Source organism: Symphalangus syndactylus, chromosome 3, assembly GCF_028878055.3.
Source record: "Symphalangus syndactylus isolate Jambi chromosome 3, NHGRI_mSymSyn1-v2.1_pri, whole genome shotgun sequence".
Lineage (NCBI taxonomy): Eukaryota > Metazoa > Chordata > Mammalia > Primates > Hylobatidae > Symphalangus > Symphalangus syndactylus.
In genome coordinates this window covers 30,065,939-30,093,784 of record NC_072425.2, presented here as the reverse complement: position 1 = coordinate 30,093,784, position 27,846 = coordinate 30,065,939, and the positions used below count along the sequence as shown (strand labels likewise).

The 27,846-nt window shown below is 40.8% G+C and overlaps 1 protein-coding gene and 1 long non-coding RNA gene across 3 annotated transcripts in view; one reads left to right on the top strand and one right to left on the bottom strand.

Annotated features, from left to right (window-relative positions):
- Positions 1-3,678, bottom strand: part of TNFSF8 (TNF superfamily member 8) — a 38,290-nt gene extending 34,612 nt beyond the window's left edge. The window contains exon 1 of one of the 2 annotated variants that reach the window (XM_055271323.2): positions 2,875-3,678. In XM_055271323.2, coding sequence (XP_055127298.1) covers positions 2,875-3,069 — 195 coding nt within the window. In that variant the 5' untranslated portion in view covers positions 3,070-3,678. The remainder of the gene's footprint in view (positions 1-2,874) is intronic. The other variant, XM_055271322.2, reaches the window with a different exon arrangement.
- Positions 1-27,846, top strand: part of LOC129478974 (uncharacterized) — a 73,347-nt gene that overhangs the window by 31,848 nt on the left and 13,653 nt on the right. The gene's annotated exons all lie outside the window — the stretch shown is intronic.

The following is a 27,846-nucleotide window of genomic DNA, read 5'->3' as shown; positions in this document are numbered from 1 at the left end:
GGGATTTTGTTGTTTTTTTTCAAGACTTTAGAACAACGTCCTGCGCACAGTAGATATTTAATAAATATTTGAGATAGAAACCTAAGTTCCTCCTTTGTCTCTCCCAAGGAGTTTAAGCTTGGAGCTACCTGATCTTCAAGTCAAACCTCAAGGCAAGCTTTGTTGATTTCCCTACACTTTCTATGTCTTCTCTCCTCTGTCTCTTTGCTCATGCTGTTCCATTAGCTAGGAGTGCCTCTCTTCTGCTTTCCCTTCCCTGCCTGTTTGAAATTGTTCACATTTCTCAAGCCAACCTGAAACTCTAATCCCCAGGAAAGTTTTTCTTAAACCTGTCTGGAAAAATACACTCTTTCCTTAACCTGTGGTCTCATGGTATCCCTTTAATCACTCATTATGTGTTATGACTTAGTTGTTTTAAATTTTGTCTATACATGTGCCTTGGGATAAGAATTGTGTGACTTCTTAAGCCAGTAAAACCATTCTTATGGTTCTCCACCACTGTTCCCATCACATACAGAGTGCTAATTGATCATTAACTCATTCCACTTTTAATAATGGGGATGTGAGTCTAAGCTCCTTGGCTTTCTCCCATTGATTTCTTTCCTAGAGTTTCTTTTAGAGCCTCTTCACTTGTCTAAGTTCTTCCTGTTTTCGAGTCAGTCTACATTCCAACTTCCTATAGGAAACCCTTCCTGATAACTCAAGTTAATGGGAAAATGATGCTTTTTTCTTTCTTGTTAGGTCTTACAACAGTTAAGATCTGAGGAATTTATTGAAAATGATATGTGCAATGCATTTGACACTTTATATACCACGGCTGCTATTAACATGGCAAGCCTTAGTTTTAAGGAAGCAACTGATATTTCCTGGGCTAAGAAATCACAGCACACCGAACTGTGCAATCAGATTGCGCAGTGAATCTTTTCATATCCAAACATGAGGGGTAAGTCAAGGAAGTGGATGCACAAGAAGATAAAGCTCCCAAGAGAAGAGTGGGTGCAGTATTTCTTAGTGCTTCTGTGTCTGTCTGTATTGGCAAAGGGGATGCTGCTTGCATTAAACAATCAAGCCGTATTGGCTCTACCACTTTCTCAGGGTGACATAGTTCAAGTCTTGTTCCCTCTCTGCTCCTCATTTTCCACATTTACAAAAATGAGGCGGAAAGATCTGCTCTGGTTCTTTTATAGAAGAAATCAATTCAACTAAAAGTTGGATATGAATGAGCTCTGAAGCTCTGTCTAGCTTCAGAGAGACTTCGCCACCCATTTTTCCACCATCTCTCTCTCTCTCTCTCTCAGCAGTTCTAGTTGGATCCTTTAACTAAAGAACTTCTTAAAGGACACTTCAATTTCTTTTCTTTGGCCATTGCTATAAAATGACATACCCTTGGTTTACTCCAAATTAGAATTACAGAAATTGCAGAGCCCCTACAGAAGAGAAGATGCCCTAAAGTGTTTTCAAGATTATTATACTTATTAGATGTAGATAACCCCATTAAATTATGAGTTTTAAGAATTCCACTATCTAAATCAAATATTTGCGACTCCTTCTTTTTACTTTTGTAGAGATATGAGCTTCAAAGCTTCCATTTAATTTCAAAGCTTGATGACACTTGAGAAATAGATATCAAAGCCTTTTAAAGCCTAGTTCTTTCCAGCAATTGATAAGCTATAGAGTATTTGGCCTAAGGAAACTGAAGAAAAACCAGAACAAATTCTGCAGGATTATAATTCCACGAAAAGTAGGCGCTATGAAGTAAGAAACAGAAATATTCTCACTTTGGCAGGTCATGTGGGTGGGTGCAGTTCTTAAATTACCCAAATTAACAACTTCATCAAAAAATTCATGAGCAATATATGCTATTACTACAGCATTTTCTATATAATATATACTGGTGGATTCTCTGTAAAGACCAATTTCCTAAAATATGAAGAAACTTCCTCTTTCTCCTCCTCTTCTGTTTTCAAAACAAATCTTACCATTTACTTCAAAGTAAATCTTCCAAGACAGTCTGACCCTGTACAGTGTGTACCCAACAATTGTTTAGTATTGTGAGGAACCTCAGAGAGAACAGGTGCTAAAAACTTTTCGACTTTCTGCTTCTATGTCCTGTTTTTTTTTTTGGTGACGCCCTAACTTCTTCAAAGTTGTGGCTTAAGAGGAAGCTTTCGATTTGTCTTGCTGGCTTTAACACCAAAATGTCCAAAGCTCTAAGAAGCCATGGTCTTCTCTTTTGCCTCCTTTCCTTCTAGACCTTGGCCTCTGAAACTTAGCTCCTTGTATAAAACGAAAGCAAAAACAAAACTCTTGGCAATGGGTGAGGCCTCAGAAACCTCCAGGACACTCGGACTTAGGATATAGAACCTCAGAATCCAGTCTGAAGTCCTTGAAGACATGATAACAACTTGCGCAAATGTGTTATCAGGTTTCTCTATTGCTTCCTTCCTTGATACGGGTCTCTGGCTCATTAAGATTTAAATCTTAACTTTAAAAGGCCAATAGCTCCCCTCCACTGTTTTGCTCAGACAGGTCTGCAAAATTTTAAGATGATGATGGTCTAACAATATTTCTCTCAACAAGCCAAATTATTTTAGAGAGTTAAGTTCCTCTTTCTTTTCTCCTTTTCTCATATATATATATATATATATATATGTAGTATAACATGTATTATGTAACATAAGTGTATTAGGTTATACAGCATATACTGTAGTGTATATATATATATATATATGTATATAGAGAGAGAGAGAGAGAGAGAGTTTATTTAATTTTATTTTTTGCTCTTAACCAACAAACGAATATCATTTGTTCCCAGGGCTCTTTCTCTAGGCAAAACAACAAGAAAAGGAAAGGGAGGAAGAGTAGTCCACTTACCGTCCTCTGAACTACCAACACCATAATAGTGGCCACCGTGAAGATGAGGCACAGAGCCAGCGTGGCTGTGGTGAAATAGAAATAGCTGCGGCTCGTGGTCCCCAGGTGGCTGGCCACGGAGCCCGCCGGCACATGCATGGCTGTGTCTCCAGGAGGGGCCATTCCGTTGAGTGCTTGCTGCAGCCCTGGGTCCATTCTTTATATAGTCTTCCCCACATCACACCTTATCTCTCTTCATCTGATTCAGTTCTGGGCCCATCTCTGTTCCAAGAAGGATTCTCCCCCTGAATCCTGAATCATGTGACTTGGAAAAAAACCTTCACCTGCTGCCTGGCGGAGAAACTCTTCTCTGGGGGCGTGAGGCGAGAGGCAGCAGCAAGGGTGGGGGAGAGGTTCATTTTTCATTGCCAGGGATTAAGTTGTGTGCAGAGAAACTAGCTACAGAGAAGGTGGCTGATGTCAGAGGGCGCGTAGGAAAATGACGGTTCTCCTACTCTGTGTGTGTGTGTGTGTGTGTGTGTGTGCCTGCGTGCGCACACACAAAGCAACTTCTGTTTCGTTTAGACTCGGCCACAAAACGCCTTCCTCTTCAAGAAGCTGCACCTTCTTTCAGCGAGGCCTGTGGCTCAGAAGACCTCCCCAGATAATGAGTCCTTGCTGGGTCTCAGGGAGGCCGGATCCCTCGGACTGCAGTGGAATAACTCCAAAGGGTTCGGTTTGATTGGCTCCTGCTTAAAAAGGGACATGCTGCAGGCTCTCTGGGGGAAAGAGGGTGCACAAATGGAGATATTTCTCCAAAGGGGGACTGGCTTATGGCAGTATGAAATTTGGGGTTCAAAGAGACTGTTAGAGAAAGAATCTGGAAATATCAAAAAATCCTTTGAACAAACACTCCTGCAGAATGTTTTGGGATCTGTTAAACCAGCAGATGAACCTGGACCTGACATAAAACTCATGAAGAGGGAAAAGAATTGGCAGTGAGGTGGTGTGGTGTGGAATGTGGGGGCTGTGTGTGTTCTGCGTCGTGTACTATGTGGTGTGTGTGTATTTGTGGTATGGGGGTATGTGTATGTGTTGTGTGTTCTGTATGGTATATGTATGCAGTGTGTGTGCGGTGTGCATTTGTGACCTGTAATGCATGCCGTATGTGGTGTGTATGTATGTGTTGTGTGTGGTGTGTTGTGTATGTATGTGTTGTGTGTGGTGTGTTGTGTCTTGTGTATGTATGTGTTGTGTGTGTATATGACTACTATAATTGAACCTCTACTGTCTCAGGCACAGCGCTAGGAGTTAATGTGGCTTCACTCCACTTCCACCTCCACCCTCCGAGGCAGGCAATATTTATTTTTTGCAGATGGGAAAACTGAGGCTCAGGGAGGATGAAAACTATCTCAACCCAAGTTGCAAGTGTCGATCACTGAAAGAACTTGGGTGCACTTTGCAGCCTGCCTGGCTGAAAGCTCGTGCCAAGTCATTCAATCTTCACTGCACCTGAAAGCTAAAACCTGAAGTGTGGTCTCAGCCCTTTCCCTTCTTAGCCTTGGGCCATCATACAAGTCTTTATGGCTTTCTCTGTTCCCAATCTGCATTGCAGTCGTCAGGAAGACCAAGCGAGATGATGTCAGAGTACTATGAATAAAAATAGATTTGGGGATGGTGTTGGACAATTCCTGTTAAGCATCCCAAGTGGTCTACTGGGCCAAGTCTGGAATTTAGATACAATAAACAGATTATCTGGGGGGGACAGAGTTAGGTCACATCTGTGGTTACTAATGATCTCCATTTCAAAACACCATTTAAAATGTTAATCACTGCATAGCTGCTGCCTCCAGATGTGGGCCTTTGAAAGCTCCATTTGGTATCACCCTGGAAGAAGCTCATTCTGCATAGCACCTCTTTCCTTTCTGCTCACTCTTTGTCTGCAGCACATCACTTTGAGCCAGCAGAGATTCCAGATGCCCCTAAGGAAATGTCCTGTGTCTAAAGCCAAGCTTGGATTATTACCACTGCTGTTCTTGCATAGAACCAAAACTTCTGAGCATCTCCCAAATTAGGTCAGGCTTCAGGAGTTGGTCTGGATATTTCCTCCCAGTGAGTCTATAAAAGCATAGATCCTGGAGACAAAAGAGACATCAAGAGATAAATTGTTTTCTTGGGCTAAATAGAGTGGGGGGCGATATGCCCATTTTACAATCAAGGAAACCGAGGCCCCCGTGATCCCAAGTTGAGTTTGGTTTTGAAAACAGTGTGTTCACATTCGTTTGGTCCGGTAATTAAGGTGGGAACGAGGCAAGCCAGTGTTTTCTGGGGCATGTACCTGGCTGATTTGGGGAGAAGGCTGTGTCCTCTGGTGGGCACGGACAGTGAGTGGGTAGCAAGGGCTCTGTGGTCTGCCCAGAGCTGCTGAGAACCAGCTGCTCCCTTGGCCCTCTTGTTTAGCCTCTTTGATCAAAGTGGAAAACTTCTGATTGTTGAATGGAAGCTGTGGGTGTTGAAAAATAAAAAGGCTTTGCTTGAAGTTCGGATCTTCCTGAAGGCTTGTGGGGCTGAGAAGGGCAGTGGAAAAAAATGTTTGTCTTACAGTTACCCGTTTTGCATACAATACAATGTCCTGGGAGGGAAGGCTGACAAGGGGGAAAAATCACCCTTTGTTTTTACTCAACTTTCTGAGCAGTTGAGATTTTCAGATCAGTTCCTAGTACAGTAGTTTGTGGGCTCAATTCATTCTTTTGCTGTGACACTCCTCTACTCACAAACCTTCAATGGCTCCCTATTTCCCACCCCCATTGCTCTAAGCCCCTCTCTGCTTTCCAGCTGTTCTAGAATCTAGCCTGTCCAACATAGAAATCCATGACCTGTGCTAACTGGCTTCTTTCTGTCTTCTACTCAAGCCGTACGATGTGCAGATGGAAGGAGCCTTTATAGAATTTCTTGTTGAGTAAGTTTTAAATCCTTTCTGGAAGCAAAGCTGTACAAGGAGTATAAAAACATAAGAAAACAGGGCTGCTTTGGCTGAAGCACAGGTGGAACAGAGAGAAGGGCTAAGCTTCACCTGCTCATTCGCCCTTTTCTGGCATGGGATCTCTCCAAGGTGAACAAAATTTAGAAACTTCAGAAAATTTGGCTTGAATCCTTCATTCCACGAAAGGAGGAAACTGGGACACAGAAATGGGAACAACTAAAGGGAGCACATACCAGCAGGGAGAGAGACAGGTGTAAGAGTCCCCTCTGCTCATTCTCTCTCCTTTTTTTTTTCTTTTTTTGACTGAGTCTCACCCTGTCACCCAGGCTGGAGTGCAATGGTGCAATCTCGGCTCACTGCACCTCTGCCTCCTAGGTTCAAGTGATTCTCCTGCCTCAGCCTCCTGAGTTGCTGGGATTACAGGCACACACCGCCATGCCTGGCTAATTTTTTTTCTTTTTTATCTTTTGTAGAGATGGGGTTTCACCATGTTGGCCAGGCTGGTCTTGAACTCCTGACCTCGTGATCTGCCTGTCTCGGCCTCCCAAAGTGCTGGGATTACAGGCATGAGCTACCGCACACAGCCCCCTTTGCTTGCCCGGCCCCCTCTGCTCATTCTCATGCCGGCTCTGCTAATATTCCAGGTGCATCCAGGCTTCTTCTTGCGTTTTACTTGGCTTTCCACTGCTCCTGTTCTTCCTCTCCCTTCCAGCCTTTGCCAGCCCGCCTCACCATCTCCAGGAATGCTTGCCCAGCTCTCTCAAGTCCACCAACACCCTCTCTGGAACGCCTCTATTTTCATGCCACATAATCTAATTGTTTAATTATCTACTTCTCTTGACGTGGAACCCAAGTGTGTAAACACATGTAAATGTTGCCTTGCTCATAAGATGAGAGTCCCTGAGGGCGGTCTGCACTTTCCTAGTCTTCTAAGTCCTTGCATCCCACCTTGCATTTCTTGCTGCTGGGCATATATGTAGTGTTGACCTTCAATCTATGCTTCGTGTTTATGGAAAGAGAAAGTTCTAGAAGGGTGGCTTATGTAAAGGAATTGTGTGGTGGCATTCTTGCCTCTCTCTTCTCAACTGTACTCCGTGTCTCTATCTTTCTCCAGAGAATGGCCCCATGAGAGTGACCACCTCAGCCTCCTTTCAGCCTGGAATTAGCTGCTGAGGTGTGGCTGCAGTGCCTGAGACTAAGTGGGCAAATAGAACCAACCTCTCATCCCTTCAAGAAGGAAGCCATTTTGAAAAATAAAGGGAAGCCAGCAGTAGCCATTCCTCCAACATTGCTTTCCTGTATAAGGGACTGGGAGATCTCCGTTGTAGAGACTAGAGGCCCTCAGGTGTAAGCCCACACCAGCAGTGGCAGCAATAGCACCTGGGAACTTGGTGCCACTTTAAGACCCTCTAGACCTACTCTAATTCAGAAACTCAGGCTGGGGTCTGGTAGTCTGTTTTAACAAAGCACCCCAGGGAATGCAGATGCCTGAGACCATTTGAAAAACACTGATTTAGGGAAACAATCTCCAAGAGATCATCTGGTCCAAAATTTAGCCTTTGGGCAGGTAAACTACCACCTCCATTGTGTAGGTAGGGAAACTGAGGCATAATAAAGTTATTGTCTGGGGTCATGTAACTGGGTCATGTTGGTTTACAGACTAGTTTTTCTGCTCCCTTGATTGAGCCCTCTTTCTAACCTTGACTAAGGCTGCAGGCTCTAGAAATACTTTCAGAACCTTTCTGGAATGCAGCTATATTTGAAATAGAATGGAGACATTTTACTCCATTTAAAATCATTAGGTTGGTGCAAAAGTGATTGCGGTTTTTGCCATTAACTTAATAATTTTATTCATTTAAGGTTCTCTTTTGGTGATCACTGTACATGGTAGAAATATATATTTTTTTAACTATGGGTATATGTGAGACAAGGACAGACTCACCCAGGGTATATTCAAGCTACAACACATGTAACTAAAAGGCCTTTTGAGGAGGGAGGGTCCTGTCCCTTTAACTTTAGAGCTCTTTGTCTTGCTGGGGCTAACTTGAAGAGATTGGACGTTGGAGTTGAGCCACAGTGACACTTCATTGAGAGGGCCCAGTGAGGACAGGGACAGTGGGAGGAAGGTTTGGAACAGGGCTAGCAAACTGAACCACAGGCCAAATCTGGCAGGCACCTATTTTTGTAATTGAAGTTGTATTGAAATGTAATCATATCCATTTGTGTATACATCTATGGCTTCAATTCCACTACAACAGCAAATCTGAGTGGTTTCAACAGAGACCTCACAGCTGGCGAAGTCTAAAATATTTGCTATTTAGACCATTACAGAGAAAGCTTGATGACCCTTGGTTTAGAGTATTAAAATAGACCCAAGGCAGGATAACCGAAAGAGATTTGGGAAAAAGAACAGAAATGCATTTCCTAATACAATTCCATGTGGAGAAAAGGGAACTCAATTCCCTATTGGTGGGAATGTAAACCAGTACAGCCACCATGAAAAATCGCACGAAGAATCCTCATAAAGCTGAAAATAGAACTACTGTTTGATCCAGCAATCCCACTACTGGGTCTCTACCCAAAGGAAAACAATCAGTATATCAAAGAGATACTTGCACTCATATGTTTACTGCAGCACTATTCACAATAGCACAGATGTGGAATCAACTTAAGTGTTCACAAACAGATGAATGGATACAGAAAATGTGGTATATATGCACAGTGAAATACTATTTGGCCATAACAAAGAATAAAATCATGTCATTTGCAGCAACATGGATGAAACTGGAGATCATTATCTTAAGTGAAATAAGCAGGCACAAAAAGACAAATATCACATGTTCTCATTTACAAGTGGCAGCTAAAAAACTGCGTCACGTGGAGGTAGAGAGTAGAAAGATGGAGAATACAAACTGGGAAGGATGAGTGCAGGGGGAGTGGGAAGACAAAGAGAAGTGGGTTAAAGCGTATGAATATACAGAGGATAGAAAAAATAAATTCACTGATTGATAGTAGAGTAGTATGACTACATTTAAACAAAAATGTACTTTACTCAGGAGATGGACACCCTAAATACCCTGATTTGATCACTATGCATTATATACATGTAACAAAATTTCTCATGTGGCCCATAATTGGTACAAATAAAAAAATGACACCTCTAAAATCTTCCCTAATGTCTAAATTGTTAACTCATGCTTCATGTGAGAAGATTCTTTTTGGAATTCACTAATTGTAGAGAAGTTATGTGTTCTGGTTGGTGGGTGACAAAATAGATTACTGAAGAAGACAGAGCTGATAGAAATGTGGGACAGAAGTCATCTGGGAGTTAGATAGATATACTTCCAGTATTGGTGATATATATATATGTGTATTTAAATCATGTCATATATATCTATCTATTGATCTATCTATCTATCTATCTATCATCTTCCTGTCAACCTTAAAAAGGTTTTGACAAAATGTAAAATAAATGCACAGGTATATACTGAAGCCATTAACACAAGGTAAAAGGTAGGAGTCAAGATATAAACGTAGAGAGTAAAGTGAATGTATTAAGAAATCCTGTCTGATAACAGTTTTAATAGTTAAGCATAACATGTATACTTATGAGCTTTCTGGTAACCAGGGAAAAGAAGCAGAATGGATTATACATTGGATTGCATAACTCTCTTTGGTCATAAAAAGCAGATGAGCTTAAAAGGAGAAATGGATACATTGCTGGTTATATAAGTGCTTTGAGATATGCAACATATTCCAAAATACCAGATGAATGTAATCTATGAATTTAAAGCATGCCATTGCAATGAATTAGGATAATGGCAGATTTTACCAAGTGGAAATACTGAAACTTTTTTTAATGTAGTTTTATGATTTTCAGTGATACAAAACTAATGATAAACTAATACTAGGGAAGTAGGAGATTCAAAGAAAGAAAAAATAAAAAAGAACATCACTTTTCTGGCTTCTGGGGGCTTCCAGTATAGCTGAATGGCTAGAAAACTCTATTAGTTACATGGTCCTTAATAACTCCATTGCCATTCAAAGAAGAGAGATGAGTCTGCATTCTTTGCAAAGCTGGGGAAAGTCCTTCTATATCAATTAATAATGGATAAAGGAAGAGATATCCATTGGGTATTTGAGAGCTTAATATGTGCTGGGCGCTGCCCATATAACAATGAGCAAGTCAAACATTATCTCTGCTTTCATGAAACTTACAGTATGGTGGGTAAGACAAGAAGTTAAGTAATAAGTAATTATTATATAACATAATTTATATTAATAACAGACAATTCATGGTGTTATGTGTACACAGTAGGGAAATCTTAAGCTGATCTGTCATTCTCTAGGGGACTTCATTGAGGTTAACTCTTCTACCTCTACACTAGCTTGACGAGTAAGACTCCACCCCAAACTCTTTCTAGTTCATTTCACTCCCTTCCTCTTCCAGTGTAAAATCTTTCAACATCTCCCCGTGCCTGCAAAATCCTGGTCATGTTTCCGTGGAAGGCCTCCCTGGCCTTCCCCTTAGCTTTGTTTTCAGCCTCTGATTCCACTCCCTTGACTCCAGGCACACTTCTTTATTCCAACCCCAGTGCCTGACTCCATTTTTGTGCAGGCGGCATCCTCATTGTGACATCTTATGCCCTTTCATACATCTTTCATTAAAAAAAAAAAAAAAGTTACTGCTCATATATTGCCTCATTTCTGTGCTTCCTCCCTCGACTTCCAGTAAGAAAGAAATCCCTCTTTCCTCTGTAGGGTTTCATATCATGCTTCTATCTGCAATCAATAATGATGAGAGTACTAATTATTATTTTACAGTCACAACAACTGCCTAGCTTTAGTGAGCTCATATTACGAGTTCATGTGCTACGCACATGATGCTCATAATTTCAGTTAGTTTTACAATAATCCCACTAATGCTACTATTCACATTTGGCAGATAAAGAAACTGAGACTTGGAGTGGCAAAATGGCTTTTCCAGGTTTTTACTGCTACTAATCGATGGAGTTGGCATTGTTGCACAGGTCTGCCTGATTCCAGAGAAAGTTGCTGTAACCACTATGTAATTATATTACCTGTATCGTAGGTAGCTATGTAGGGCTCTCCCCAAATGCACTGTAAGCACCTTGAGAATACAGCATGTGGTTTGTACATGTTCATGCCTAGCAGGCTCCCAATAAATGTTTAAACTATACATTTACCTAGTAATTTTAAATACAAAATACCAGGAAAAACACGATTTGTTTTAAGGCTTTTTTTTTTTTTTTCATTTTACAGAGATCCAAAAACACAGGACCATCCCAGAAAAGAGATCTCAGCTCAGGCCTGGCTTTTTCTCTGGTTCCCTCTTGCTGACTTCCATCCTCCAAATATCTGTCTCTCCCCACTCTGCCTTTTGCCTCTAACTGCATGTACTCACACATGTTTTCGAAACAGAAGTAGACAGAAAATGTTGCGCATAGATGTCTCAGAGGACTGGTGCCTTCTTGGAATGGTTCCTTTAACATAATTGGTGTGCAAAAGGTTTGGATGAACAAATGCTATTTCAAGAAAGAAAGAAAGAGAAAGAGAGAGATCTGAATCTGAGTAAATTTTAGAAGTTCAAGATCTGAAGTTTTTTGAAAAGAAGAATGGCTCATTTCTGAGTTACTCAAACTTTTCACGTGTACAATCAATCATCTGTCCTCTGGTTATGCTAGATTTATGGGCTTTGTTGGGGGTGGAGGCAGGTACTGAAAGATCTAAAGCTTTGTTTCCTGATGTTAGCAAAATCAGGAAGTGACCTTTTCTCTTTAAAGTGGGCTAACTTTTTCTTTTTTTTCAATTTCTATGAAATAGGAAGCTTGGTGGTGTTGGTTTTGAAGTAAAAATCAATGTATCTCTGCGTGGATAGGGCAATTGAGTAAGCTATATCAGATTGGACAGGTACATTAGCTGTGCAGTGGTGCATATATTCAGTTGTGAAAAGACAAGCAAAGGAGAAACAGGTGAACCACAGCATAGAGCACCAATTGATTTTTCAGTGATTTTTTTTCTTTTTATACTTTTAATACTTTGCCTTCTTAACATTGAACTTTCATCTGTGCAAAGAAAGAGAGGATTGGAAGACAGTAATTGCCCAAGTGTGGGTGTTTGCTTGATGCCTGGGCAGAGGGGCCAGAGAAGGGATAGTCAATGTGGGGGACGCAAAAAGTGTTGAAAATGGAAGGACTAAGTGGAGCAAATTTCTCTGGGAAATTTGTCCTCAGTGAAGCTATAGAAGACTGAATATTTGAAGAATAGTTCAAAGAGGTGTCCAGGAAATGCAGATCTGACTTCAACTCCCCTTCCACTTTCTTCTACTCCAAAACAAACATTTATGAAGCCCTGCAATAAGGTAGGTGCTTGCAGCCTTTAGGGGGGCCACTTAGTCACCCCAAATCTCAGTTGTTTTCACTGATAGCGTGATAATAATCATTTTCACTTTTAGAGTGGTTAAAGGATGGATATTGTATGTTTAAAACACCTTAAAACATCTCCTTCTATAATACATAGCGGGCACTTAACTTACATTTGTTGAAAGGATCTGAGCCTTTTCTTTCTTTTTTTCTTTTTCTTTTTTTTTTCTGAGGTAGGGTCTTGCTCTGTTGCCCAGGCTGGAGTACAGTGGCATGATCACTGCTTGCTGCTCACCGCAGCCTTGATCTCCGGGGCTCAAGCCATCCTCCCACCTCAGTTTATCAATCAGATGTCATTTTCCTCATTAACAATGCCATTCCACATTTATCGGGGAATAGCTTCCAGGGAATAGTGCTACAAGGTTACTCCATAGTCATTTTCCTAAAGAGAAAGCAAAGGCATTTTATTAAAACTTGACGTATACTTATGTCTTTATAGCAAGAAAATAAAATATAATAATAGTAACAAAACAAAACAAAAACTTTACATATACCAACTCAGTCCCCTAAGTAGCTAGGATTGCAGGCATGTGCCACTATGCCTGACTAATTAAAAATAAATTTTTGTAGAGAGGAGGTCTCGCTATATTGCCCAGTCTGGTCTTGAACTCCTGGGCTTAAGCAATCCTCCTGCCTTGGCCTCCAAAGTGCTAGTATTACAGATGTAAGCCACCACACCTGGCCAGGTGTGAGCCTTTCTTATGTTGACTTGAAGTGTGAGACTCCAAGCTAGCCAAATAAACCATTGAGCTACATATCCAGACAAGAACTCTCCCTTCTTTCTTCTCAAATCATCCAAGACAATCTTTTCACTTTTCTCCCATCTTCCACACTCCCAGTTATCCATTTGTAAGCTGTTGATTTCTTTGGGGGCATTGTCCCCATAAACTTTTTGTAAAGCATCATTGATTTCACCATTCTTCCACTCAAGCTTCGCCAAAAATTTGATGTTTGTTCTTGCTTCAATTCTAGCAGAATTCACTTCATTCTGATATAGGAGCTTTTCAAACTATATTTTCTTTTTAGTGCCTCAAACTAAATCTGTTTCAGACATGTTATAACAAGTTAGTATGAGTTTATTTTGGTGCAAAACATTTTTGAACTTCATGGAGTTTGTTCACAATATGCATTTTTCATAAAGTTTTTTGAAGATCTCTTGTATTTATCTCTTTTGTTTTCACATTTTATAGATTTTCATTTCAAATGAAAAATGTATGATTGTATTATTTTTATAATACAATGCATTATATTATGTGTTATTTTTTATAAAGAAGGTACTGGAAACAGCTCATAATCCTTACCCATAGAGAAGACTATAAGTAATATCTTGGGACCATACAGAATATATGTTATATGGTTGTTTTCATTTTTAATACATGTGGTTTCCTATTTCTTATAGGAAAATCTAGTATTTCCTTATCTAAACACCAGGCATGACTTCTCACTACCTCTTTCCAGGGAATGTGGAATATATAAAAATAAAATTAAATTTCTCCCTCTGAAGCCAGCACATGGAGTATTTGACCCAGCCCTGTGTGCCCTTTTCTTTGTTCTCCAAAAAGTTGCTTTCCGGGGTAGCCCATTCTGTTCTTCACTTCAAAAGATGTTAGTGTAGCTGATGAACAGCTGGACAGAATGGGAACTGGGAGAGAATAAGGTATCAGTCTAAGGGGCTCACTGTGCCAATTTGGCAACACTATAGAAGACAATTCCTCTGCTCTCAGAGAGCTGGAACCCATGCATGGCTGGAAAAGCAGGAAGGACTCTCTTGGCCTAGAGCTTCTCCCATGAAGTCCTGCCTTTAATTTCCCTGTAGATGTTTATTGGAGGGCCCAGGCTGAGCGAAACTGGCCCAGCTCTCCTGGACTTCATGGGACCAGGAGAGCCCTGTGTTCTAGTCTACATGGATTTTCTCTTATTGTCTTTTTCCCTTGCTTTCACGTGATGGAGCTGGGTAAACATTTTTGAGGGAAGGTAATAAAGCCTAACTGTTAATACACTTAAAACATTGAGGGAAATTGTTGTCTAGGCTGTGTTGGGACTGGAGGCTATTTGATTAGCCATAGTCCTGGTTCATTCATACCGCTGCCTCTCAAACTTTAACTGTGCCTAAGAGTCATGTGGAGACCTTGTTAAACTGTAGATTCTAATTTAGTAGGTCTGTAGGGGAGGAGGTTGACTGCATATCTCACAAGTCCTGGGAGAATGCTGATGCTGCTCCTCCAAGATGCATACTTTGAATAGCAAGGAAAGGTAATCAAAGTCACATGACCACAGTGGTCAATTTCACTTAGAAGAGTGTTCCAGAGGAAACACAGCAGGCCAGGAGGGCAGCATCAAGCATATCATCTTTTTGGTGTGAGTTTTCACGGCAGCCCAAGGACCAGGCTCCTCCTCCCACTAAAAACACAGGTGTTGTTGTTGTTGTTGTAGAGACTACAGGATTAAGTATGGGAACCATCCTAGCTTAAAAACTCAAAGCTCCATAGGAACCAATATCTTTTATAACAGCATCCAGGTCTTGCACTGTGGGAAGCCCAAATCTATGCCTTCCCTCCAGGTATTCATATTCATTCACAGTTTGCCCGGTGTAGAATCAGTTTATCAATCAGATGTCATTTTCCTCATTAACAATGCCATTCTACCTTTATCAGGGAATAGCTTCTGGGGAATAGTGCTATAAGGTTACCCCATAGTCGTTTTCCTACAGAGAAAGCAAAGGCATTTTATTAAAACTTGACATACTCCCATGTCTTTATAGCAACAAAATAAAATACAATAATAATAACAAAACAAAATAACAAATTTACATATACCAATTTGTTTTAAGTTCATGAGCATACAAGGCCACCAGGAAGTCTACAATAACCTGTCTCCCTTGCAGTTAGAGTGAGGCCATGTGGCCAGTTTGAGGCCATGGAATATGATTGTGAGTTAGGTATTTCTCTGAGCAATTTCTCAGCTAGCCAGATGGCTGCAGGCAGATGATCCAATAAACTTTACTTAGTAAAGGACTTCAGGGAAGACTTTTGTGGATGATGAAGCCTCAAGGTGGAGGGAGAAAAATAGAATGGGCAGAGAGGTGTCTGGTAAGAACTGTGTATGATATAACTAGCTTAACCCTATAATTTATTGTTTAAACCAGGATGCCTAAGAGGCAAATGGGGGGCTCTTTTATTAATAACCATAATGAATTACACTGAGACAACAGGCATAAATGGAGATTTTCCTAGCCAAACCATGACATATAAGGTCATTCTAGCTATAATCCCTGTTATCATCCAAGAAATTTGTCAGTGAAAAACAATGTGATTTATCACTGTGTTTAGAACTGTGTGTATGTGTGGGAGGAAGGGATATAATGAAGCGTTGAATCTGGCTTCCAGGTAGATATGGGGCAAAATCAGAGACTGTTCATGGTGATCTATTCCCATCTGAGTAGCATGAATGAGAAAATTCAGGGCTACAGAGGAGATGATGTTCCAATATCACATCACAAGCTGATGGTTGAACCAGGCCTCAACTCCTTGATCTCGCTCTTTCTTTTTCCACTGTTCCACTCTGCCTCTTTGCATTAGTCAGGAAAATACTAGGATATGCAGCAGTGACAAATAAGCCCTGAAATATCAGGGACTTAATAAAATAAAAATGTATTTCTCACTTGTTTGAGGTATAATAGGTGACAAGTAGCCCTGGTAACCTACAAGGTGGTAATGGAGGGGAAGACTGGAATATTGCACATGGGATATTTTTTGGGCCAGGCATGGGAATGACATATATATATATATAAAATCTATCTCTCTCTAGCACTGCTGTCTGCCTTCTATTAACCAGGATTCAGTCATGTGACCTGCATCCAAGTACAAGTAAGGGAAATGTGCTCCTTCTGTGTGTCCGGGAAGAGGAAATAATGTGGTGGACATAAGGCGTTTTCTTTGCATACTTTCTCAGAACTATGCTTTAACAATTGTGTAAGAAACTATATAAGTAAGATTGAAGTATCCATGAATGCAGCAAAGTGTCCCCCACCCCCACTCCCATCCACGTAGGAGACTGCATTAGTCTTCTTGGGCTGCTATAATAAAATACCTTAGACTGGGTGGCTTAAACAACAGACATTTATTTCTCACAGTTTTGGAGGCTGGGAAGTCAGAGATCAGAGTGCCAGCAGGGTCAGGTTCTGATGAGGGCCCCCTTCATGGCTTGCAGGTGGCTGCCTTCTTGCTGTATCCTGCATGGTAGAAAGAGGGAACAAGCCCTCTGGTCTCTTCTTATAAGGGAACTAGTGCCATCACAAGAACCTTCCCCTTGTAACTTCATGTAAATCTAATTACCCTCAAAGGCCCTACCTCCAAATATCATCACATTGGAGGTTAAGGCTTCAACATGTAAATTTTGGGGGGACACAAGCTTTCAGTCCACAACAGATAGCTTCTTTCATTTCCTTCCTATGCCCAGGATACTCTGCAATTGGAATTATGCACATTTGGGTTGTGGCCCATCTGTGAATCTGGGAGCTGGGATCTCTGGTCATGTGTCTTCTTGACGCATCAGCTTCTTGAAATGCCTAACTTTAGAGCTCCTGAAATAAGGAGGATGAAGGAAATTTATGAAAAGGGGTGTGAAATTTATGAAAAGTGATTACTATGGCACAAAGGGAGAGAGGTTGTTTGTTCATTTAACACATTTTTTGAGCACTAAATGCAAGACATTATTCTAGAACTAGAGACACAAGGGTGGACAGTAACAAACATGCTTGCTGCACACATCCTCAAGGATTTTTTTCTCTTAGTTGGCAACATATACACTATTTTTGTGTTTATTTGAATAATATCTAATTATGGGTTATAATTAGTGCTATGAAGAAAAGATACTAGTCATATGAAAGGGCATGATTGGGGCATCTAATCCAATTTGGGGTATGTAAAAACTTCCTGGAGTGAGTAATATTAGATTAGAGATCTGAAAGATAATTTAGAAGTAAAGTAATAATTGATGATGTGGTTGATGATGATAATGATGAGGCATTTATTGAGATGTTACTAAGTGTCAGGCTCTATTTTATGTGCCTTGCATGTATTATCTTGATTATTTCATACAGCAGAAGTGTGCAATCTTTTGGCTTCCCTGGGCCACACTGGAAGAAGAATTGTCTTGGGCCACACATAAAATATGCTAACACTAGCGATTGCTGATGAGCTAAAAAAATTGCAAAATACCTCGTAATGTTTTAAGAAAGTTTACACATTTGTGTTGGGCTGCATTCAAAGCTATCCTGGTCTGTGGGCCATGAGCTGGACAAGTTTGCCTTACAGTCATTCTACAGTCTAGTTATTAATATCACCCCCTTTCTGTTTTTTTTTGTTGTTGTTGTTTAAAGACAAAACTAGCTGTAGAAAAGAGAGTTGCATTTCCTACCAAAAAGGAACAAGTACAAAGACCCTGTGGTTGGAGAGAACATGGCATATGACACATTTGAGGAACTGAAGGAAAGCATTTGGAATTATGCTGTGTGCGATGCTAAAGGAAAAAGACTTCCTCCTTTCCCATCAAAGTGAGAATGTGTTGCGGAGGGAGGAGAGAAGGAAATGTGGAAGTTTGTGTTTCGGTGTTAAATGTAACGGTCTATAAATTATACTTACCATGTAATATGAACTTATGGAAAATTTGATTTAAAGAGGTTGTGTCTGGATTCCTTGCAATGGTACTGCAAGATCTCAGAGAAATGTAGGCTTTTGGAAGATATGTAAAACCCCAATTCCAAGAGAAGGGGACTCAGCTTTTGCTAGTGCTTTCCATCTTTTGAAGCTAAAAAGTTGGGTATGGGAGCTACTGAGAATACTCCCACTCAACCTCATTTAAATCTGCAATGTGTATTGGGGAAGATAACAATTTTGTATAATACAGTGATAGCTTATCTAGTCTGGCTCAGCGTGTTTCACAGGAGGTTAATGGGAAAGACTTTCTCATCTCAGAAAATGATCAGTTCTCTTTGAAGTTAGAATTTGAGTCTCTATGCTATGCAGCATTTTGTTTTCATTTCATTGATTTAGATGTGAAATGTTCTGGCATTTCTTAATTCTGCAGAGGAGGTTTGTTTCTTTGAAGCTGAGAAGTATGTGTGCATAATTATATGTGTCACACACGTATTGACACATGTCTACATATCTGATGGATCCATGTGTTCACTCATTTATTAGCAAGTATTTATTCAACATCTGTTATGTGCTACATTCTGTGAATGCTTCAGTGAGCTCACTAAATAAGGTTCCTGTCTTCATGGCCACGGAGTTGACAATCTGAAAGTGCTTATAGACATAAGCAAAAAGATAAATGTAGAATTAAAAATGTTATTGACTACTAAGAAGAAAAACAATAGGTTGGTGTGTATGAGGCAGAATAATCAGAGTGTCTACCTAAGAATGAGTCGTGTGTTTGGTAGCTTCTGTTTGTCCCAGCAGCCCCTTTTCCCACCCTTCCTCGCCCTTCCTGGGAGCCTTTCTGCATCGACTGCTTTAAAGGGTTCCTCTGCGTCCAGTGGGGATTGGCCATTGAGATGGTGGGTGAAGAATGAGGCTGGGTTATTTGCTTTCCTGGCTCTCTCCACGCCATATCTCTATTTGATTGAAACTCTCCACTGAAGACCATCAATTCTCAATTCTTTAAGGTGGCCCTTACACTTACACTCTCCAGGTTCTAGTACATTCCCTTCCCTCCTGCTTCCGGCCTCCCCAGCTGATGGTAGCCATGGGGTACCACACTATCTCTTGTTGGTGTCCCTAAACCCTGTCCATACCTTTGTATATGGCTTCTTTGTGAACATTTTACCCCATTTGGAATATGACACCTGTTTCCTGCCGAGGCCCTGACTGACGTATATCCAAGAGGGTCTTTTTGAGGATGTGGCTTTTAAGTTGAAGCCTGAAATGTCAGAAATTGTGGACCAGACAACTAATGGGAGGAAGTGGGTTTTAGAAGAAAGAAAGAATATGTATGAAGGCCCCCAGGACGGAAAGAACTTTATATGTTCAAGGAACATACAGAGGAGGGACCTATATATAGGGACAAAGGGCAGGTGGTGCTGGATGAGGCTGGAGAAGTGAATAAGCACAGCCACACCCAGCTTTGTAGATGCTGTTAGGGAGTATAAGCAGGATAATCAATGACGCTGTGTTTAGCTGAGCTGAAAAGACCAGGGAAGACTTTCTGGAGGTGGTGGACTTTGAGTTGGACTTTAACGGACAGATAGAACTATATTAGGCAGTGGTATTCAAAATAGCTGTTCTGTGTCTCAGTGAGATAAAAAACGTGCTTGAATGTAAATCAATATATTACTTTCTTCATCAAGGCAGCCTTGCAGTGGGCCACCTGGCATTCATAGGTAAGAGGTAGAGGAGAAGAAAGAGAAATTTGGTAAAGCAGGTGCAGTCAAACCAGATCACAGAAGGGTAAAAATAGTAGGATAAGGAGTTGGGACTTTATGCTGTGGGCAATAGTGGGACATTGCATTTTCTTTTTAGAAGAATGGCAAAATTAGAGCAATAGTTAGAAAGATAATCTAGCATGATGTCAAGGCTGGGTAGATCCAAGAGAGGAAAGTGTGGGGCAGTGATCAGAATCACTGTGGAAGTTCAGTTCTCTCTTTTGTGGTTTCATTAATTTAACAAGATTTGTTTTATCTTTGAAATGATGGCTGTGGCCTAAAATGTGCTATTATTTACTGTCATCTTCCCATGCTAACTTTTGGTGATGATGTTGACTTTTGATGAACAAAGCCGGGAGTCTTCAATAAAATAAAACAGAAGTCTTGAGAACAAAAGTGAATTGTGGTCTGCTAATTTTCAGCATATTTATTTATTTTTTTTGGAAGTGAGGAGAGTGTCTATTCTGTAAACGTTGACTTGGGCAAAATATGAAATTTTACAAAGACCTATCACTTTCAGAATAATTTCAAAAGGATCACGCAGAGAAATCTGGTGAATTATCAGCAGGTTAGTTGTAGATAAGACAGCAGGCTGGGCGCGGTGGCTCATGCCTGCAATCCCAGCATTTTGGGAGGCTGAGGCAGGTGGATCACGAGGTCAGGAGATTAAGATCACCCCCGCCAACATGGTGAAGCCCCGTCTCTCTAAAAAATCAAAAAAAAATCAGCTGCACGCCTGTAGTCCCAGCTACTCAGGAGGCTGAGGCAGGAGAATTGCTTGAACCTGGGAGGCAGAGGCTACAGTGAGCTGAGATTGCACCACTGCACTCCAGCCTCCTGGGCTACAGTGCGAGACTCCATCTCAAAAATAAAAAACAAAAAAAAAGAAACACCACAGCAATTACTTTTACTATAAAGGCTGCAAATAAGATTTATAGAAGAGAAAGGGGTGAGGTGGAGAAGAAGAAAACAACTGCAGGCAGTCTAGGGAAAGAGTGAATCTCATGTGCACATTTTCTGGGTAAACTGATTAGCTGGTATCAAATATTTCAGGGTGGACAGTACTTCTTTGAGAAGACAGGCCAGAGATGTCAAGGGGAACCATTCCCATTGTTTATGGATTCTCTGGAAAGCCTGGAGAGCCTGGCTGAGGCACACATGTGATGGGCTTCTTCTCTGTCTTCCTGCGTCCTTGCTGCAGCACCTTCACCGCTTTCTTCGTCAGAACTTCTCAGTTATCAAACTGATGTTATCAAAGTGATGGGAGTAACATAGTCCTGAGCATAGTGTAGGTGCTCAATAATGCTCTTTAAAACACATGCACTTATGGGCACACACAAATTGGAGTGGTGACAAATGCCTAGTCACACGTCAAAGAAGCCTGTAGAGCAAGCATGTCCAACCCACAGCCTGCAGGCTGCATACGGCCCAGGACGGCTTTGAATGTGGCCCAACACAAATTTGTGAATTTTCTTAAAATATTATGAGATTTTGTTGTGATTTCCTTTTTAAGCTCATTAGCTATCATAAGTTAGTGTATTTTATGTGTGGCCCAAGACAATTCTTCTTCTTCCAGGGGAGTCAAAAGATTGGACACCTCTCCTGTAGACGGTTCTGTTTGGTGACGGGCTTTAGTTAAGGGAATAGAGTTGTCATCAGACCTGATGCTCCAGGCTCTTTCCCTCCTAGCTTTGTGTGTGATTCCTCTAGAATATACATCCATGCTTCACTCACATCTGCCGTTAATAACCTGTCGATGGGATCTGTACTTTACTTGTTCTGTGATGTGAACATTTTGGACGTTTTTCATAGAATACTCTCCTATCTTAAGCCTACATACATAATTACTATGATTTCTTTCTTTCTCTCTTTCTTTCTTTCTTTCTTTCTTTCTTTCTTTCTTTCTTTCTTTCTTTCTTTCTTTCCTTCTTTCTCTCTCTCTCTCTCTCTCTCTTTCTTTCCTTCCTTCCTTCCTTCCTTCTTTCTTTCTCTCTCTCTCTCTGTCTCTCTCTCTCTCTTTCTTCTTCTTCTTTTTTTTTTTTTGAGATGGAGTCTTGCCCTATTGCCCAGGCTGGAGTGCAGTGGCGTGATCTCAACTTATTGCAACTTCCACCTGCAGGGTTCAAGTGATTCTCCTGCCTCAGCCTCCTGAGCAGCTGGGATTACAGGCGCCCGTCACCATGCCTAGCTAATTTTTGTATTTTTAGTAGAGATGGGGTTTCACCATGTTGGCCAAGCTGGTCTTGAACTCCTGATCTCAGGTGATCTGCCCGCCTTGGCCTCCCAAAGTGTTGGGATTACAGGCGTGAGCCACCACGCCTGGCCTTACTATATTTTCTATAAGGCCAGACTCCAAAATCATTGTGAAGTCACTTCTTGAAGCTATTTCTTATTCCCTCCCTTCACAACAGTCTCCCTTCTCTAAATGCTTCTTAATAAATTTACCAGCACATCTCCTATATATTTATTACTTTTGTCAATTCATTCAGTAAACATTTCTTGAAAGTCTACTCTGTTATTTAATGAATGTTTACTAAGTGCCTTTATTATTTTTTTTTTTTGAGACAGAGTCTCGCTTTCTCACCCAGGCTGGAGAGCAGTGGCACAGTCTCGGCTCACGGCTGACTCCGCACCCCTGGGTTCAAGCGATTCTCCTGCATCAGCCTTCTAAGTAGCTGGGATTACCAGCGCCCACCACCATGCCTGGCTAATGTTTGTATTTTTAGCAGAGATGGGGTTTTGCCATGTTGACCAGGCTGGTCTTGAACTCCTGACCTCAGGTGATCTGCCTGCCTCGGCGCCCTAACGTGCTGGGATTACAGGCGTGAGCCACTGAGCCAGGCCCTTTATTATTTAATATATTATTCCATTCATGACTTGAAGCCATTCTACAGATAGGGCTGTTATTGCCATTTTACATATGAAGAATCCTGCACTTGGGAAGATTATGTGGCTTCCTAGAGGCAGACAGCTAAGTGGGTTAGTAAGGTGACCAACCATTCTGATTTGCCCAGAACTGAGGGGTTTCAGTAATTGTGAACTTTCAGAGTCTTGGGCAAGCCAGAATTGTCAGTCAACTGACCTAGATTTGAAATTTGCTCTTTGCTGACTTTGACCTTAGGCAAATTTCTTCACCTCTCTGAATCTGTTATTTCATCTGCAAATTTTGGTCCTGAGAAAATTAAACAGGTCATGTGTATACAATGATTAGCGCAGAGGAATATCTCAAAAAGTAGCAGCTATTATTATCCTTAAAAGGTTTTGGGCTGTTAGTTATTTGGGAAGTTTATGCCTGGGATCTGTGCTTTCAGCAAATCCAAAAGGAGAAAATTTAATATATGTGGTCTGAAGTAGAGGTGACAGCCTCAGAGGCTGTTATCACATTCTTTTCCTTTGCAACTAACTAGATAGAAGTTAGAGAGAAGGGAGAAGGCAGACATTTAACAAGTAATTATACAATTGCTTCATTAACTGACAATATTATGAAGAAACACCGGGTTTTCTGTAAGCCTATGGAGGGAGACGGGAGTGTGACTGACCTGGGTAGTCCAGGAAGGCATCTCAGAGGAGGTGATTTTTACGAGCTCTGAAGGGCAAACAGCTGGGTGACTGTGAGTATGGAGGGTTTTAGGTGCTTTCAGACAGAGGGAATAGCATTTAGAAAAACCCTGAGGCTGGAAGGAGCCTGGCATGATTGAGGGTCTGAAAGGTGGCTCTTGTGGCCGGAATACAGAGAGAGAAGGAAAGGAGAGGCTATAGTTTCTGGCTGTGATTCTGGACCCTCTGTGGGTCCTTGAATCAACCTGACTGTGCCAATGTCAGGGGTATTGTTTCATCATTACTATAATCTGCATTATCACAGCACCTGTCCATAGAGCTCTCAGTATGTATCAGGCACAGTGGTAGGCACCTTCCATGCATTATTTTATAGGAACTTCCCAACAGCCCTGGGAGAATGGCATTGTTATCTTTGTTTTACTGATAAGGATACTGAGGTTCATGGAGTTCCTTGACTTGCCCAAGTCATACAGTTAGTAAGTAGAAGAAATGAGTTGGAAGCTAATTCCATTTAATTGTACAACCCCAGTCTCTATACCACACTCGTTGCTTCTTCCAGTCCCCCTCTTCCTCCTCAACTCCAACACTCAGCAAAGTGCAAATTGGTATTTGCTCAGCGGATTATTGCTATGATTATTATTTTGCTCAGCAGATGGCAGGTTTAGGACATCACCTCCCCTAAAAGTGGTACAAATAAGGAATAGGAAACAACAAAATAAGACATCCTGCATCATGAAATAGGCATCTACACTATAGGAAGATGAAATAGAATTGAGATAAGCTATTGGATGATGGATCCAAATGAATTACCTACAAATGAATATTCAAGGACAGAGTGAAATACTAAGGTAAGTCTGTCATCTTTGAGTGACATCACTTTGGCCACTGGATGTCACACAAAAAGTTCCACACCCAAATCCTGGCGTATGCATTCAAATGTTTAAGAGCTGCTCCACTAATTTTCTAAGGAACACTTTCTCATATGTAATTGGATATAACATATCACCTCCTTGGCTCGTTGGGAGGACTAAATGAAAGCACTCATATGGAAATATAATGTTTGGATACATAAATGAATTTTGCTTTATTATTTTAACTTAGCCAGTGGTTCTCAAAATGTGGTCCAGAGACCCTTAAGTATCCTTGAAACACTTTTAGCGAGCTCACGAGGTCAAAACTATTTTCACGGCAATACCAGCATGTTATGGTTCTTTTTCAGACTCATTCTCTCCTGTAAGTGGAGCTTTTCTGAGGTTGCATGATGTATGGTATCTGCAACAGACTCAAGGAAGAAGCAGGTATGAGAATCCAGCTGTTTCATATTAAGCCAGAGATAGAAGAGATTTATAAAACTCTAAAACCAATGCTGCTCTTAGCATTTTTTAATGTTATTTTTTCATAAAAATATGTTAAACTATTTCTGTAACTCTTTACCTATTAATTTATTTTAAAATAACAATAACCCATTAATCCCACTGTAACAGGATTATTGCTGTTGTTTTAAAATAAATTAATAAGTACAGATTTTTAATGTTTCTCAGTTTTTATTTCTAATAATATTCATAGAAAAAGCCACATGCACACAAGTTTTTTGGAGTCCTCAATTTTTAAAAGGCTAAGGAGTTTTGAGACCAAAATGACTGAAAACTACTGACTACATTAACGTTTAGGGCATATTGTTGATTCCGTGCTGCCTACTCCCAGTGCAATAAAAGTAATTTGTAATTAATCCTTAGTAATTCTGACAAGAAAATGCCAACAGCAATGATGTGAAGGCATCCTGCTGCTTTTAAAGGAAGCAAGACTTAATATGCAGAGAGTTAAGAGCTATTTCACAAAAATAATTACATCTGGGTACACTTTAACCCAAGGGCATGGATTGCAAAATGTAATTAGAACACATTTTCTCAAATATTAATTGCTATTTCTTTAATAGAGGAAAATTGTATATTAATAGAAAAAAATAAAAAAGGAACTCCACCTCTCGGAATTTCACTATGCCAGGCTTCTGGCCAAGGAAGGGCATGTGATGGCTTCTTTTCTGCAGTCTTGAAGGGGTCTCCTCACAAGCAAAGCAGTGCAACCTGCATTGTGATCCTGATTCTGCTATCAGCTTGCTGCTCTCCCTGGGTTCCACTTTCCTCATGGAGGTAGGGAGAGAGTATCTCTTGGGTCCTTCCTTGAAAGACTCATCTGTATTGAGACATCTGAAACAGAATGAGGAGAGGATAAAGAGGGCATTTAGGAAGCCGATGCAGTGATGGCCAAGACCAAGACTTTGGATTTAGTCAAAGACAGGCCCATAGGAGCCCAAGGAGAGATTGTAGGAAATCTTGCATCCAAAATTCCAGGAGGGATTAAGGGAAAGTAGTGGGTATGTATAAGGAGCAAAGTAGGAGTTTACTTGAGAAGAAGAAGCTGTCACATAGCTGATGAGAGCAGGCAATCCCTGAGTAGTACATGGCCACTTCCAAATCCAGCAAGGACATTGGGGGAGGTCCCCTTGCTGGCTTATGTCTAAGCTTGACTTGTCATCCTAAAGGAAACACATATAGTCTGGCTCCACTTTCTGACAGTACAGTAACTTCTTTTGTTAGGTTATGGATTGAAATCTGTTTATAGGCAAACATCTTAAAAGGAAGAAACATACGCCAAATGTTGGTCTCAGTCTTGCGACACATTCTTGTGTTTATGGCGTCATCCAGTGACTCAGCATTGCGTTTTGGATAGGGTACAAATGCTTCATGGTCTCTTTCCTGCTGTCTTTGCAAGTTTGCTCCTGAGGGCTTCTGCAGGCACACTCTCCCCTTCAGCTGATCGTAACAACCTCAGAAACTTTAAGTCCCAACAGAGCTCACTGTCATACCCAAGCCTTTGCACATGCTGGTCCTTCTACCTGGAGGACCATTCCCCTAAACTGACTGACTGGCTAGCTTTCAAGTTCTCAGTTTAAATGTCATCTTCTTAGAACCACCTTCCCTGCAGACTAAAGTAAGCCTATAGTTTATCTACCTCCATTATTCTCTCTCATGGCACCTTGTTTTGGGGCTTCATAATACCTATCATATTTTATAATTTTTGAGATTGAATATTTTTGGAAATTAACTACCACTTTATCAAGTTAAAAAAATATGCTGAAGGTTTATAATGAAAGCAGCAGTGCTCTGCCTATGAATCTCTACCACACTTGGTCCTGCTGTCCAGAGAAATCACTTGGAACTGTATTAGTTATCTCTTCTAATAACATGCCTCAGTATTTCTAGCAAATATGCTTATATTGTTATATACTGATTTATTAATATTAGACTTCTACTGATTTTCTGCTATGAAAGGAAAATTTAGATCTTCTATACATCTCTTCATTTCTCCTCTTGCTTTAATATTCATTTCACAATTTTTGGATAAATCCAAATCAGTGTTTATGTTTTTATGATTATACAAAAATTATTTGCAGAGTCCAAGTAGTATATTAGGCTCATATATTTTCTTGTCCAACTTTATACTTCCTAATAATTGCCTGTTTACCTCCAGTTTTAAATGAGGCGTTGGCAAACTCTTTCTATAAAAGATCATGTAATAAATATTTTTAGACTTTTTGGTCCAGACAGCCTTTGTTGCAACTACTCAATTCAGCTGTTAAAGTCATGGGCAATATGCAACTGAGCTGCAGACAGTATGTAAATGAATGGGGGCGGCTGGCCATGTTCCAAAAAACCTTTATTTACAAAAACAGGTGGTAGGCAGGATTTGGTCCACGGACTGCAGTTTGCCAACCCCTAATCAAAATGATAAAATAGGCCAGATATTATGTTTTTGTAATGCTTTACTTTCCCAAAGCCCTGACCTGGAGCCCTTGCCTGCATTGCTGTCTGTACTGGTGGTTCTCTTTGTGTCCTACCCTGCTAGCATCCTGGAACTTCCCCCCACTGTTTTCCTGTTTTAGACCCCTTGTTTCTTGGGCCTCTGCACTTCCTCTTTCTTGTTTCATTCCTTGGTTTAGCTGGAGGATATTCTCAAGTAACTTCCTAAAAAAGAGGATGTAAATGGGAGGTAAATTTTCCGAGTCTTTCTATGTTTGGAAATGTCTATATGTTCCTTTTATGTCTTTTGATAGCTTAGCTAAGTAATGTATTCCAGATAAAATATTTTGTCAGAATTTTGAAGGCTTTCTTCAGTTATTTTCTGACTTCTAGCATTTCCGGCAGATGACTGATTGCCATTCTGATTCCTGTTTGTGTATGATCTTGATCTTCTTCTCTCCTTGCCCCCAACCCTTTGTCTGAGAGGTTTTAGGAGCATGTCTTTATCCCTGAAGTTCTGAAATGCATGATCATGTACCCTGGCATGATCATTTTCAATCTCATGTCTCACTTGTGTCCTAGTCTGTGTCTGATGTACATGAGTCTGGAATTTCTTCAAAAGATTTCTCCACATGCTAGCTCTCCTATCTTCTGTCTGTGGGGTGGCCATCAGGCTCTGTGGGGCCAAGGGAGGGAATCTACGGATTTAACTCTTCTTGCATTCAGATGTGCAGCCTCATATCTTGCTCCTTGCCTCTGTGGGCATCAGGTCTCTAAGAGCCACAC